General features: G+C 43.5%; 1 protein-coding gene across 1 annotated transcript in view; it reads left to right on the top strand.

Annotated features, from left to right (window-relative positions):
* Positions 1 to 12,860, top strand: part of LOC141798964 (vasopressin V2 receptor-like) — a 45,114-nt gene extending 32,254 nt beyond the window's left edge. Inside the window, exons 5-9 of the mRNA XM_074680949.1 lie at positions 3,838 to 4,220; positions 5,028 to 5,273; positions 5,509 to 5,655; positions 6,656 to 7,211; positions 8,424 to 12,860. Of these exons, the coding sequence (XP_074537050.1) occupies positions 3,840 to 4,220; positions 5,028 to 5,273; positions 5,509 to 5,655; positions 6,656 to 7,211; positions 8,424 to 8,623 (1,530 nt within the window). The 5' untranslated portion in view covers positions 3,838 to 3,839 and the 3' untranslated portion in view covers positions 8,624 to 12,860. The remainder of the gene's footprint in view (positions 1 to 3,837; positions 4,221 to 5,027; positions 5,274 to 5,508; positions 5,656 to 6,655; positions 7,212 to 8,423) is intronic.
* The last annotated feature ends 1,020 nt before the right edge of the window (positions 12,861 to 13,880 follow it).

Genomic DNA, 13,880 nt, shown 5'->3' with positions numbered 1-13,880 from the left:
AATTGTATTGATAGTAATAATTTGGAATAGTCCACCTCATATTTGCCAGTTGTTTCTACCTAAATTATCAGTGCTGCTGAAAACTGTTCTACATTACTCTCCGTCCAATCTGTAAAGTGCATGAAAACAGATTCATGGAAATCATAGTTAGTTCACAACAACACAAGAGACACCAGACAGGGACTAATCCAGGAACAGAACTGCCACCTTTATCTTTCACTCACTGAGCAAGGTAGTTCACTTCTCTGCCAAGGAGGTTATGTTTTTGGGAGAGTTTGTCTGTTTGTCTGTGAACAACATAACTCAAAAAGTAACATACGGATCTGATGAAATTTTCAAGAAATGTTAAACATGGGATAAGGAAGAAGTGATTAAATTTTGGAGGTGATCTGGATCACCATCTGGATCGAGGACTTTTTTTTTAAAGGATTCTTTGTCATTGTGAGATATGGCTGTTTTCACCATATGTTTATATAAGTCCACCATAAATGGTCGGATTGCTTTGCAAAACAATACAAGACAAGGTCACAATAATTTCTGACAGATGTAAAAGTACGATCCAGATTCTGGCAATATTCTGGATACTGAGATCCAGAATGTGAAATATGTACTGGGTCATCATAATTTTCAGCACTGTTAGGTAACAAATTTTAGTACAAACCTGCAACTAACAGCAAATTGTATCAGACAGTCTGCTGAAAGGGAGTATAACATTAAAGTAGGACTTAAGTGTTGGTGACAATCACAATATGCTTGGTGGAGGTCTGCGCTCTCTGCGTGCTTTTCTAGTTTACACAGGTATTAGGCCTGTAAAGATAATTTTCTATTATCTTGAAATAATGCACTAATTCATCATGTCACTAAAATAACTCATACAGGGGTCTTTCTGCCACCTCCAAACCTTTTCTCGCTCCCCTTTAGATATGTGGTACTTATCTCCCTTCAGATAGAGTTTTGTCTCCACATAGCTGCAACCTGGCGTAGTTTCTCAAAGAAAATTACCAAAACATGTGTGAACAGCAAAGAGGTGGACACAGAAGTTGAAGGATGGGATTTTTTGGTAGCATAAATGATTTTTTGTGAACTTTAACTACCTGTTTCTGTCCTCCCTGGGGCACTGTGGACCCGTGGGAGGGAGTGTTAAAAGGATACGGAGGACATGAAAATGGATGGTTGCACTAAAGTTGGGAGTTGGGATCTATAGAGCAAGTAAAGTAAAGGAGGAACTGACTCCATTAATCATAGAAATGCTTTAAAAGTAGGGAGAGGAAGCAACGTAATACATTAACTTTACTAAAGGCAGAGTCTGTCCAGCGTAGAGAAATAGAATTATTTGTGTTGAGCATTAAGTCGATAAGACAGATGGGAATACTGTGCAATGCTTGTGTTATTAAAGAGAAAGCTAAGCAGAATACATTTTCAGAGACAGAGAATACGTTAAATGCATCCAGGACATTTCTGCTGACATTATTTACCTTCTCTGTGCACCCTCAGCATGAGGAATTCCCTCCGAGGGCAAGAAAAATCACTGCCAGAAGTTTTGAGCTATGCGTGGGTCTTCTTCTGTTGAGCCGTTGAGCAACTTCAAAACAATCAATCTTGATTTCTTGGATGTGTAAGTCATGCAAATGAGAGCATATTTGGAGGGGAGTCTGTGGTTCTCCTGAAGGCCAGTGCAGAAGTCAAAAGAACAAGAGTAGGAGTTGGAGCGATCTGTGATATGAATTGAGGAACTGAAGAAAGCCATCACAGGTTTTTCCTCCTGCTAGTTAAAGACTAGTTTATGCCATTTCATCACATGCAATTACTGTTATCATATTCATTTCACACTCTTGTTATACAAAAGATTATTTTCCTGGGCCTCAACGTACTATGGCATCTCTCAAAGTCATCACACCTTATCTCTGCTGAGGGATTTCACATTGGAAATGAGTCACATGGGCAAATAACCATAATGAGATTATATATGGAGTATAAAAGGGAACAGCGGCACAAAGAATCCTCTTATGAATTGTGCTGTAATTACAGAGAGGGGCACAAGACTCCTCAGGTACTGACAAAGAGGGGCCACAAATTCCTTGATGATAAAAGGACTCGTTGTCTAAAGCCGTAATTAAACAGAAAACATGAAACAGCAGAATTATAAGAGAGAATATTGCTTGCTTTTATTCTGATGACCTTTTGGCACAGACATAATTAGCACTGAATTCAAAGCAAGTGCTAAGCTGGTGCATATAAAGAGGATTTAGGAGGAGTTGGACGAGGTGTAGCCATGTGTTTTACTGTTGTGGACTCAAGCAGGGAGGATTCACTCAAACCAGGGTCCGGCTTAAGAGGAAGGGTTCCGCTCAGACTCTCCTCCATTCACCCGCAGCTCTGCCTTCATGCTGGGTAGAGAGCTCCAGCTGGCCTGGCTTGTCATGCATTCATCTGAATACATTCCTCTGGCAAAGCCGGCATGCAACGCTTGACAATGTGCTCAGCTGTGTTATCTCACACACCCAGCAGTGAGTTTGCTATTACTAGCAAATTGGCCATTAGGTCTCTGAGGAGCACTGGGAACAAGCTTGTAATGTTGTTTTAGTCACGCTCAATTGTACAGTACTATCACTGTCATTTCTCTCTATTTCAGGTCATGGAAAATTTCCAAGATCCTTGTAGTGTAACCTTTGTGTACCCGACCACTCCTCGTACATTAGTCAAAAAAAGACATCAATACTAAGCATCAGTCAGCACAAGCGGCAAACTAAATACACAGACTGCTCCTTTAAGCTATAAAAGCCTCTTTTCTTATCTTACTGGCCCTTTTTTCTGAAACTCTCTTTACATTTTTCCTCTTCATTTTTTTTACCTGCCCCTTCTCTCCTCCTCCTCCTCCTCCTCCTCCTCACTCATTCCCCATCTTCTCTCCTCCCAGACATTCTCTCTACGTGTGGTTTATTTGACTAAGAATGCCCTCGGCATCCCATGACTCTGTTTCTTAAAACTGACATCTAATTCCTGTCGGCTTTCGGTTCCTTTCGAGACATTTATTTATAAGCAAAGAAAAACAAACGTGAAATTTATTACGATTGAGAGAGAGCAAGAGTGTTAGGGAAGAAGATGAATAAGTGGCAGGACATATGAGGGAAAGCTGGAGAAAGTGCTGGGGGTGAATAAAAACAGGGGAAAACTGGAATGTATAGGGGTTAGCGTGGGATGAAAGTGATTATGAGAGCGGAGGTGAAGGAATAAGGGTGGTGGAATTGGGGGGAGGCTGTCAAATCAACCTTGAGAAAATATGAGAAGGAAAATAAACAACGCTGGACTTGCGTCAAACAGAACTGAGAGCTTTGAAAGATGTACAAACACATGCTCTGAAGTCTAATTTAAAATTTGAAGACAGCATCAAAAACACAACAATATTAGTGTGCTGGCATGATTTCTACAGTCTCTGCTTCTCTTCACTTTATGTCCAATTTCCTTCAGATTGATCAAAAGACACTATTCATAGTAAACCATGTGAGAAAGTTTTAAATGCAGTGAATAAAAACATTCTCTGTGATTAATCTCTGTATCAGTATGCGTACAAATCAGGGCTTTTGTGGTAACATAAAAGAAAAGTACCAGGCCTCTCAGCTGACATGTTTTAGGGCAACTGGAGGGCATGAAATATGACTTCGATATACAATGGATACAGAGATAAAAACAGAGTAAACAAATTGTAAGGGATAAAATCAGGGTCTCATGATCGTGCTCTAATTTGACCGCTGGTGAGGATTGAGCACAGGCATTGTTTTAAAAATAACACCAGGTTCAGATTGGATCTCTTGTGTTAACGCTTTGTTTGTCTTGCAGGAATGGAAAGCATCAGTGTGGAAACAGACTGGGATGGGTTAGCCCTCTCCTCTCTGCTCGCCACAGGAAGGAACAACTTCTCTTCCTCGCCTTTGTTCGTCTCCGAGGTGAACTCCTTCAACGGTTCTTACAGCAGGGGACCCTTCTTCGGGATCTTCCCTGAGAATGGTTCCACCACTACGCCCTTTACTCTGTCCCCGCCCGACAGGGACCTGGGCCTGGCCCGGGCAGAGATCACAGTGCTTGGGGTAGTGCTGGCTCTCACCACCCTGGGGAACAGCTTTGTACTGTGGGTGCTGCTGAGGAGGAGGAAGCACAACGCGCCGATGCATGTGTTCATGGTTAACCTGTGTGTGGCTGACCTGGTGGTGGCCCTGTTTCAGGTCAGTTCAAGAGCTACGGCACTTAAGACCAGAACAAAGAGCCAAAGTTAAAGACTGACCGGCTAACTTTACAATTAGGTTAACTTGTGTAGTGTAGTTAATTAAGACGTTCGTTATGAAAAGAAAAAAATGTGAAAAATGTGTTGTTCAGTGCTAATGTTCAAGATTCTGCTGCTGCGTTATTAAATTAAAATTAAGTCATTAGGCTATCCTTTGTGGCTCATTATGAGTCATGCACAAACAATTCAGAAAATCACATCCACACTCATCACCATGTCACCATGTTTGCTGTTACACATGTTGTATTATTTGTATATGATTGAAATCAATCAATCTTTATTTATATAGTGCTAACTCACAGCATATGTTATCTTCAGACGTTTTACAGAAAGAGCAGGTCTGGAACGTGCTCTATGTTGTATTATCAACAAAGACCTAACATTTAGACAGAATAAGATCCAGTCACATGTAAGGCTCAGTCCGATCTCATGCTAATTCAACACAAACAGAGCAGAATAAAAGTGAAGAAATAAGATCAGTCATTTTGTATCTGCACAGATGTGTCTCAGACCAACATTAAGCAGGTTTCCCGTGATAGAAAATGGGATTGGGACAGTAAAAAATTCAGAGTACTGTTTTAAATGACTCACAGAAGAAGGGGCAATGTGGATTAATGTAACTTTCATGTTCTGCAGCGTGTTTATTGGAGCAGGGCAGAGTGTGCTGTAGGTCTACCAAACTATTTCTGCTACTTCTAGGAAACCTTTCCTCATATAAATAACTGTTTCTGTTTTTATCCATGTTCAGGTTCTTCCTCAGCTAATATGGGACATCACAGGGAGGCTGCAGGGGCCTGACTTCCTCTGCCGCTCCATCAAGTATTTACAGATTGTAGGGATGTTTGCCTCGTCCTACATGATAGTTGCCATGACGGTAGACCGGCACCATGCTATCTGCTGCCCTTTACAAGCTTACCGCGGGGGGGCAATGTCCCGCTGGAACACTCCTGTCATGGTGGCGTGGGGCATGGCGCTTGTACTCAGCATACCTCAGGTGGGGAGGAGGAAACAGACACACACACACACACACACACACACACACACACAAACACCCATGGTGATAAAAGGAAATGAGAGTTCAGCAGGAATACCTCTGATATCTACTGTACATTCAAGATGTTGGTCTATTTTTAGCCTGGTGAGGGCATCACAGTTCAGCTAGTAGATGGAGACACTGACAGTCATGTCTGTGGGAGTGCTGACCACCCTCCTTTTGTCCGATCTGTCAGGCGTTCATCTTTTCACGCACAGAAGTGTCCCCTGGAGAGTTCGAGTGCTGGGGTCACTTCGCCGAGGTGTGGGGACTGAAAGCTTACATCACCTGGATGACTGTGGCGGTCTTCCTGCTGCCCGCCTTGATAATCACCATCTGTCAGGTAACTGCTTTTATTGGCTGGACCCTCAACCCCTGCTCCGCCCACAAAGACCACATGCTGCCTGCAACATTATCCAACAATGAAGGCATGAATGAAATTCTGTTTTGTTTTGGTGGCGAGTGCATTTGGCGGGCATTGTCTGATAACCCATGGGGACGACTGTGGTTGGTGTTATATAGCATCCCACGGTGAGGAGGCATTCTGGGCAAGCTCCCATCAGCGGCGCTGCTCTATTTAGGGAAAGATATTTCCAGGGTCTAGCTATTTCCCCTAATTAACACAGCACTTGCAGGACCACTGCTGTGACTGCTGCTCAGAAAATCTGCCCACTCTGAAAACCTCCTGCCAGGAGGAGGAATGTACCAGATCTCTGCCAAACATAGAAACCCTGACCTTTTTTCATTATCGAATTTCAAATTGAGGGACCTCGTCGGACACCTTTGCTGAGGGATGATGCCTCTTTGCAGAAGGAAGTTACTCGGAAATGGACACAGCTGATTATGTGCAATCCACTTAACTCGTATGTCCTGTGTGGTGCTGTGGACTGGAGTGCTTGTTTATCTCCACCCTTACTAAGCTGTTCTGAGGAGTAAAGGAGAGTTGGCCATGAGAAAACTCCAAGCATAAATCACTTATTTACTCAATTTCAAAGGATTATTTCTAGCTTGCTAATAGAGCATGAAGAGTTATTATCCCACTGTGAAGTTTTATGATGACATCTCTGATTATTACAGTGTAAAGGAATGGAGGTTTCAAATAAAAATGTCTGAAAGTGCTTTATAGCAGATGCTGAAAGCCAACACACACACTTTTCAAATTTCCTCTCACTGTCGAAGCAGAAATGCAAACAGGATCATCTGCGCAAAGTAAAGACAGCCATCTGATCCTGGCACGTGCCAATTGTAAAACTATCCCCAGGCCTTCTGGCTTCTAAAATTTGGAATGTATTTCCCTCCTGGGCCCCCTCTCTTCCATTATTTCTTTCTTTTTTTCCCCCCAGATAAGAATCTTCCGAGAGATTCACAACAACATCTACCTAAAGTCAGAGAGGATGGTGACGGCTGAGCTGAAGAAAAACGAAATCCTCTTCCGCTTCCACAGCTTCAAAAAGGATGAGGAGCGGGCGAGGGGAAGACGGGCGTCAGGGGGAGGGAGTAGAGGAGGACAGCTTTTAAAGGGTGTGAATAACAATCCTCTCAATAACACCCATAACAGCCAAGAGGGAGAGTGTTATGACTATGTACCCACTGCTGTTCAGTATAACAGTTGCTGCAGTGAAGCTGCAAACACAACATCACCCACACAGCAGCAAACAGCGAACAGCGCAGACTGCCAGGAGTCATACGCGTCCTACGAGCCGGCTTCAGGCTCACCCCGATGCTCCCTCGACTACGTCCAACCTCACCCTCCTGCCACCCCGCCTCCCAGCATCACTAAAGCCATGTCCAAGACGGTGAGAATGACCCTCGTCATCGTGCTGGTCTACACAATCTGCTGGTCCCCTTTCTTCACTGTTCAGCTTTGGGCAGCATGGGACCCGAACCCTCCAAACCAAGGTCAGTCACGTACACACCACTGATTCAACAGAGTGATGGTTCAATGCTGCATCTCAGAGAATAACAACAACAGACATCTTGGTTGTGACTACTGCCAGGAAATCACTTAAGTTGTTTTGCCCCGATGGATTTATCCCCTTAAGCTCTTTTTATCTGTTTAATTGTGCTCAATGATTAACTGCTGCCTGCTTTGCACTATAGGCAGCCAAAAAACAAAAGCTCAACAAACAGGTCATGTTTACCATGGCACTCCCAGAACAATGCTGTTCTTCGTCTTTTTGAACCTAAATGTAATCTCCCCAGGACGACCAGCTCCCCGCTCTGATGTGGGTGAAATGTGAGGTCCAAAACAACGTGTGTTTTGACTCACAACCAGACCCCTCCCTGCATGGCATCTCTGGCTTCTGTACATTTTGGCACACAAACAACATCTGTTGGTGTCTTTTCTGGCTGCCTGTGATGATGTAAGAGAAGCTGGTGTGGCCTGAAGTTGCTGCTGATGTTTGAGTCTGGGTGTGTGTCCTCTGATCTGAAGCTGGAGACAAACATCAGAGGTCTTTGAATAACCTGTTTGCATCCCCCTGCTAATTTTGCAATGCCACCAGATGTTGACATTTCATCACCAACGATACCTGCCAGCAGCTCACACACTTAGCACGAATATCAAGCAGACACACCGAGCACAGGGCGACAGTTTGCACACATGCGCACACACACATGTATATACAAAGTGTATCCCCATGCAGATACAAGTGTGTATACACATGAATGGGTCCTTACTGGCTGGCAGCTGCTATCCTTACCACACACATAAACACACACAGAGCTGATCATTATCAGCGCTGTACTCTGAAACCAGTTTGTTCACAGCTATTGTCCTCAACTGACCGTGTTGAAATAAGTGTGTTCCAGTTTTTACATTAGCATTTATTATTAGCACCGAAAAAAACTTTGCATTTTCCCTCTGAGTGTTTATAGTCCTGTTGCCTGTCGTATAGGAAATGAAATTCTAAGCATAACCATGAATGGTTTACATTTAAAATGAATAGTAATTCTACCACTTTCTGTTTGTTTCACAGAATAATAAAAACAATATGATGTAAAGGACGACTATTTGTCTAAAAATGTTTGCAGGAAAAAATAATGGTGAGCACATTTTTAACATTTCAGTGTGTTTCTACATTTGTTTGTGGATTTGTCTCCTCTCTGCAGGAGTGGCCTTCACCATCATAATGCTGCTTGCCAGTCTGAACTCCTGCACCAACCCGTGGATCTACACCGCCTTCTCCAGCAGCGTCTCCAGAGAGCTGCAGAACCTCCTGCACTGTCGGACCAGACTGGACCGCCGAGGCTCTCTGCCAGACGACTCCACCACCACACACACCTCCATCACGAAGGACAGCCTGTACTGACAAAGACTGATGGGACAGAACCTGACTCACACACACACCCACACACAGAGGCATGTTTGAAAAAGGGACACGCAACGCACGGATGCACGTGCATATGTTCAAGGACGTGCAACTCCACACCAGCCGCCACCTCTGGTGTCGCAGCCTGAGAGCAGAGAGCGCTGACCTCCACCAGATGTTTCCAACAACAAAGGACAGCTGTTCTGTCAACAGGACCTCCATCTGTAATCACCTGTCCCCTCCACCCAGGCAGTGAGGAAGGGTGTCATTGAAGATGTCAACACCACTTTATGAGGGCACCATGCAGTTTACAGCGGCTGTCAGTGGAAGCATCTGCAATGCAAAATGGAATTGAAAGTCGCGGTCGAGAGGGATCCTGTTTGTTGTTTCATATGTGCAAAAGCCCAGCCCTGCTCAGACAGAGCCGAACCGCAGGAATGCGAGGGGTGGATCACTGCATTAATGGCCTTATAGCATATACAAAGCAGGAGACAAAGCTATGGATGCAGAGAAAACAAAGCAGCACAGAGAGGGAGCTTGAAAGAGACACATATGAGAAAGTGAGAGCGCTGCTGGACAGAGAACAGACAAAGGGATGACATGGGTGTTACAGTGGCAGGAGCGTCCCCAGGAAGGCTGTAGTTTAAATCTAATAATGTGAACAAACTTTGTTAAATCAAAGACGGATGCTTCGAGCTGTATTTATATTTGCTCAGGAGGAATCCGGTTCCAAAGAACAATGGTGATTTGTTTGGAAGATGGATGGACACTGACTCAGAGGACAGCGCGGTGGAGTTCAGACACTGACCCAAAGAGGAACTGGAAGAGCACGGGTTAATGCAGACAGGAGGAGGGCTCGGACCTGGAAGAATACAAATGAACAATCCAGGTTTCCTCCTCCAACTGGGACACAATTATGTGATTGTACTCTGCACAAACACAACATATGAGGTACACAAAAGCCCCTTCCTGTCGTGCTCTCCTCAAAGTACGAAACAAGAATATCAAACAGATGACACAGGAAAGAAACAGATAGAAGATATTCATCTGCATTCCATGTACAGTACAGTGATAAACAGTGTATTTGTGTATGTATTTATTGCAAATGTATAGCACATTATGACAAGGTGTATCAGATAAATATTGAATGTAAATCACACAGTTTTAATGGTCCAATGTGTGTAAGTGAACACAAGGCGCTGTGAGAGAAACCAAAGATTTTTAAGGCTTCATCCAAGTCTTAACTGTAGATAGTATGTAGCCTCAACAGATAAGATATATGAAGTAAAAAGACAGTGAATATACTCCCTGTCGTACTAAGTGCCTGTTATGTCAGAGAACATTTATGTTGGGGCCTCATTCACTGGATTAATCTCGAAAGGATGTGTTATCGTAAGAGGCTGGTGGTAGCTCTCTTTGGAAATGTAGTATGTGTTAGAGCCAAGTCTTCTTCTACCTTTTATTTATTGTTGTATGAATGGAAATGTACGTATATAGGATATATTTAGTATAAACTTCAGTTCCTTTTACTGCGTTATGTTCATGTATAGTTTTACATAATATTTTATTCCGCATCAAGAGTAATCTATTACGCCCAAAACTGCATGACAGATTCAAAGACTAAAATATTACGGCATCTTTTTCTGAGAAGTGGGATTATAAGCTACTTAACATACACTACATGTGATAGCTGTGTGTTGGTATAAAATAAGAGAACTATATGTGGTCAGACAATATGTTTCTGGAAATGATGGTGTGCTTTGTTCCTTCTTTCATGAGAGAGCAGTGTTATCTGAGTGTGCGGGACAATACCGGGATGCTTACAAGGTGTCTCAGGAGTGTTCCCCTGGGTCGAAAGGAGAAGCCTCACCTCTTCCTCTGAGCGGCCACGGTGTTTGAGCTTTCAACACGCCACTGTGAATTTGCTCCCAAGACACACGCCTTCGCTTTCAGTCTCTGCCAACCGAAAGGCTACGGCAACAACTTCCAGTACTTCACTTTGTTATATCAGGAAATAGATGAACTTCTCCCAAAGCCTGAGGGTGTTCATGTATTTTCCTCTTCCTGTCAGGAAGGGAAGAGGTCAGAGGACGATCTGCTTTTTCAGAAAGGGCCAGACCTCACATCCATCAGGCTTTTTTTGATTGATGCAAAGACGCCAATCACGCTCTTGTTGCACATTAAACTTTCCGCACAGCCATTAGTGACCATTACAACGGCTAAATAATAAATGTGCTCCTGGACGGAGGAACTGCTGACACACTGAATAAACACCCTCTAAAATTAGACCCATCACTGTGGAGAATTTTTCCCTCTGACTCAGACTTGTTTCCTGAAGACCTGACAGTAGCTATTATCACCCCAACCACCATAATCCCTTGTTGTCAGAGCCCATGATGGATGGTCTGCGGGGTAGGTCCCTGCTATTTTTTGTATTCCTGCAGTGTGTGTATTGGTGTGTTTATGTTAAATGTCTTGGTGCTTATGGTATCCCAGCTGAAGCAAGGTTGATGCCTACACTGAAGGTCACTTCTTCATTACAGAGGGGCAGCACATCCTGTGAGGGGGTGTAAGGGAAATAAATGAGTCCTCTGTGTGGCTGTCACAAGGGCAGGGAAATAGGTGAACTTCCCTCTTCAAATCAATTTCAGGTTGACTGAGGAGAGCATCCAGTGGCTCTGAAGAATGACTGAGCTCCTCTCCTATCCTACCCCAACCCCCCAGCCTTGACCAAAGTCGGTATAAATCAGACGCGGAGCCAGGAGCTTTACTGCAATGTGTCTGCGTTGTTTAACTGGAGACCCCTCCATAGACCTGAAGACTGCCGAGGTCGCCACTAAGCCCATTCCAAGACACCAGGGGGGTATATGTAGTCCCCACTGACTTACACAACATGCTCCAGTGTCTGAGATAGCTGAGGGCATTGAACCAGCTTCATAAACAGAAGAAGCAGAAAGATGTTATGAAGTTTTGCCTTTCCTGCCTATAAAAATATTCTTTGTTGTTTTTGTTGTGGTTAAGAATCTGGGGAAAGAGAAAGTTTCTCAAAAATATTCATTTGTACTCATTGTTATTTTTCTATTATTCTTCACAACAGTTTGAGTGCAGTTGTTCTCAAGGTGATTTCTTCCAAACATAGCCACACTTTTATTTTTACTGCCAGCCTTGCCTCGGACTTAAGAGCAGATGAAGTATGTACTGATTTATTCCTCCGAGAGCCGGAGGCAGCAAGGTGAGCTTTTATCGCTCTCACCCACCTTGTTTTCATTATGGAAAGCGCGGTTGCTCACATTTCAACGAGAGCCCTCTAATTTTTTATTCATCATAAAAAAAAACGCATGTTGAGAGTAGTAAAAGTGTGTTTAAAAGCAGCTATCTCAACATGTCTTCAATGGGTTTATGCACAAAGAAATGGTTTATTGTAATAAGCCTGCTCCTGTTTGAAGTCCAGTATCCCATGGCTCCATACCAGGATATGAGCAGTGTGACACTGTAAAGAAGTCTCTCTGAATGTGGTTGACCTCTCAGTTTGACATGTTAAAGAGGTTTCTAAAGGGAAGTAACAAAAGGGGAAAAAAGAAAAAAGTATTTCACCTTATATGGCTTGTTTTTGACTGGCATCTGCGTTAACAGGCGGTGTGGATTAGAGGATGGCCAAACAGCACAGGAAGAGGCAGATATCACAGAGGAAATAACAAAAGCTTTGAACTGACTGCGACTCTGTTCGCTCCGACCACAATCCAACTGTTGTGACTGAAGCAGCAACACATGTAACATGCCCCAGTGTACTTATACAACCCGGAGATAACAAAAGCTGTTGTGTTAGGGTGAAGAAGTCAAATCCAGCGTGAATGGATACAGTCTGTTTTTTGATTGTTGGGCTAATTCTGCAGTTTGTTGATCTTGCTCTGGATCTCAAAGAGAGACTATAAAGAGCGAGCAGTACAAACTCACGGCAGAGACAGTAAGTGTGACTTCATGTGAGAGTAGTTTGTGCGACGCCAGTTTCCACATTGCTGAATCTCACTAAGCCCATCACTGTCTGCCCCCTGAGCTGGTATTTTATACACCCCTGTCAGAGCAGCTTTTCTCTGCCTGACAGCACACACACACTCAAACACACACACTGCAGTAATACTGTGTGTCTTATGTATTAATGATACACTTGTAACTATTCGCTCATGCAAACCTCTAATACTTAAGAAACATGTCTTGTGTAACAGTGTAAAAATAAATATGTGAGATTTATTTGTTGATGTGACTCTGTGGATTAGTGTCTGAAGTAGGAATACAGCTTCAAAAAACAATTCACCCCTGAATGAACAAATTGAGACATCCTGTGAGAGCGTCCACTCTAAACATCAACAATCAACTTAATAATGTCATCCCACTTCCGCAATAATCTGCCCTGATGTGTGGATCAGAGCGCGGCACTATAAACATCACACAACAAAGAGGAGGAAGAGTCTTGGCCTTCTTGGCTTGTTTGTTTGTCCGCTCCATTTATATCCCTCCATCCAGCCGCCTGACCCCCTCCCACTTCCCACAACCTTAATAGGTGACTCCTCAGACAGGGCTGTTTCTGGATTCCATCCAGTTTGTGTCTGCTTTGAATTAACAACGCTGTGATGTCTCTATTGTCTTCTTGCCAAGGTGACAGAAGACAAAAGCTGAGATGTGCTTACACCATGGGAGTGTTTGTGTTTGTGCTGACAACGCTTCAAGAAAAGCAGACGTGAGAAAGTTCTGGTGCACTCTGTACACAGTGCAGGGTTTATGAGTCCAGGATCATGTTACTCATATACAAACTTTACATCAGTCTTTCTCAAACTCCTGTGGGAGGCAGAGAGAAGTTGCAGTCCTGCTGATCCCAGAGGCTAAAAAGCGTCTCTTTCTCTCTGAGCTGTACACTGAGCACAAACACTGAGCTACAGAAATAGACATGCTGAGTAAAAACCTCTCCAGAAAACTAGATCACATTAAGCATGGGATTGCACTAAGTTTGGTACCTAATGTAACAAACTGAGTGAGATAAATAAGTGGGAATCAGATTAGGGTTACAAAAGTGCATTATGCAATTTTCTGCATTACATTAGCAGCTGATACTGAACCAGTAAAAAGAAAGTGACGTGGTACGGCTATGAGGTAATAGCTTGCCTCACTGTCATTCAAACCCTGGCCTTAAGAAGCAGCACACAGCTGCCACAGTGTGTTCAACAGGTGGTACTGCAGCGAAGCAAACCTGAGTATAGTTACT

The sequence above is a fragment of the Halichoeres trimaculatus genome, unplaced genomic scaffold, assembly GCF_033239565.1.
Source record: "Halichoeres trimaculatus isolate MK-OKI-2021-1 unplaced genomic scaffold, fHalTri1.1 fHalTri1_scaffold_11, whole genome shotgun sequence".
In the NCBI taxonomy this organism is placed as follows: domain Eukaryota; kingdom Metazoa; phylum Chordata; class Actinopteri; order Labriformes; family Labridae; genus Halichoeres; species Halichoeres trimaculatus.
This window is presented reverse-complemented; position numbering and strand designations above follow the sequence as displayed.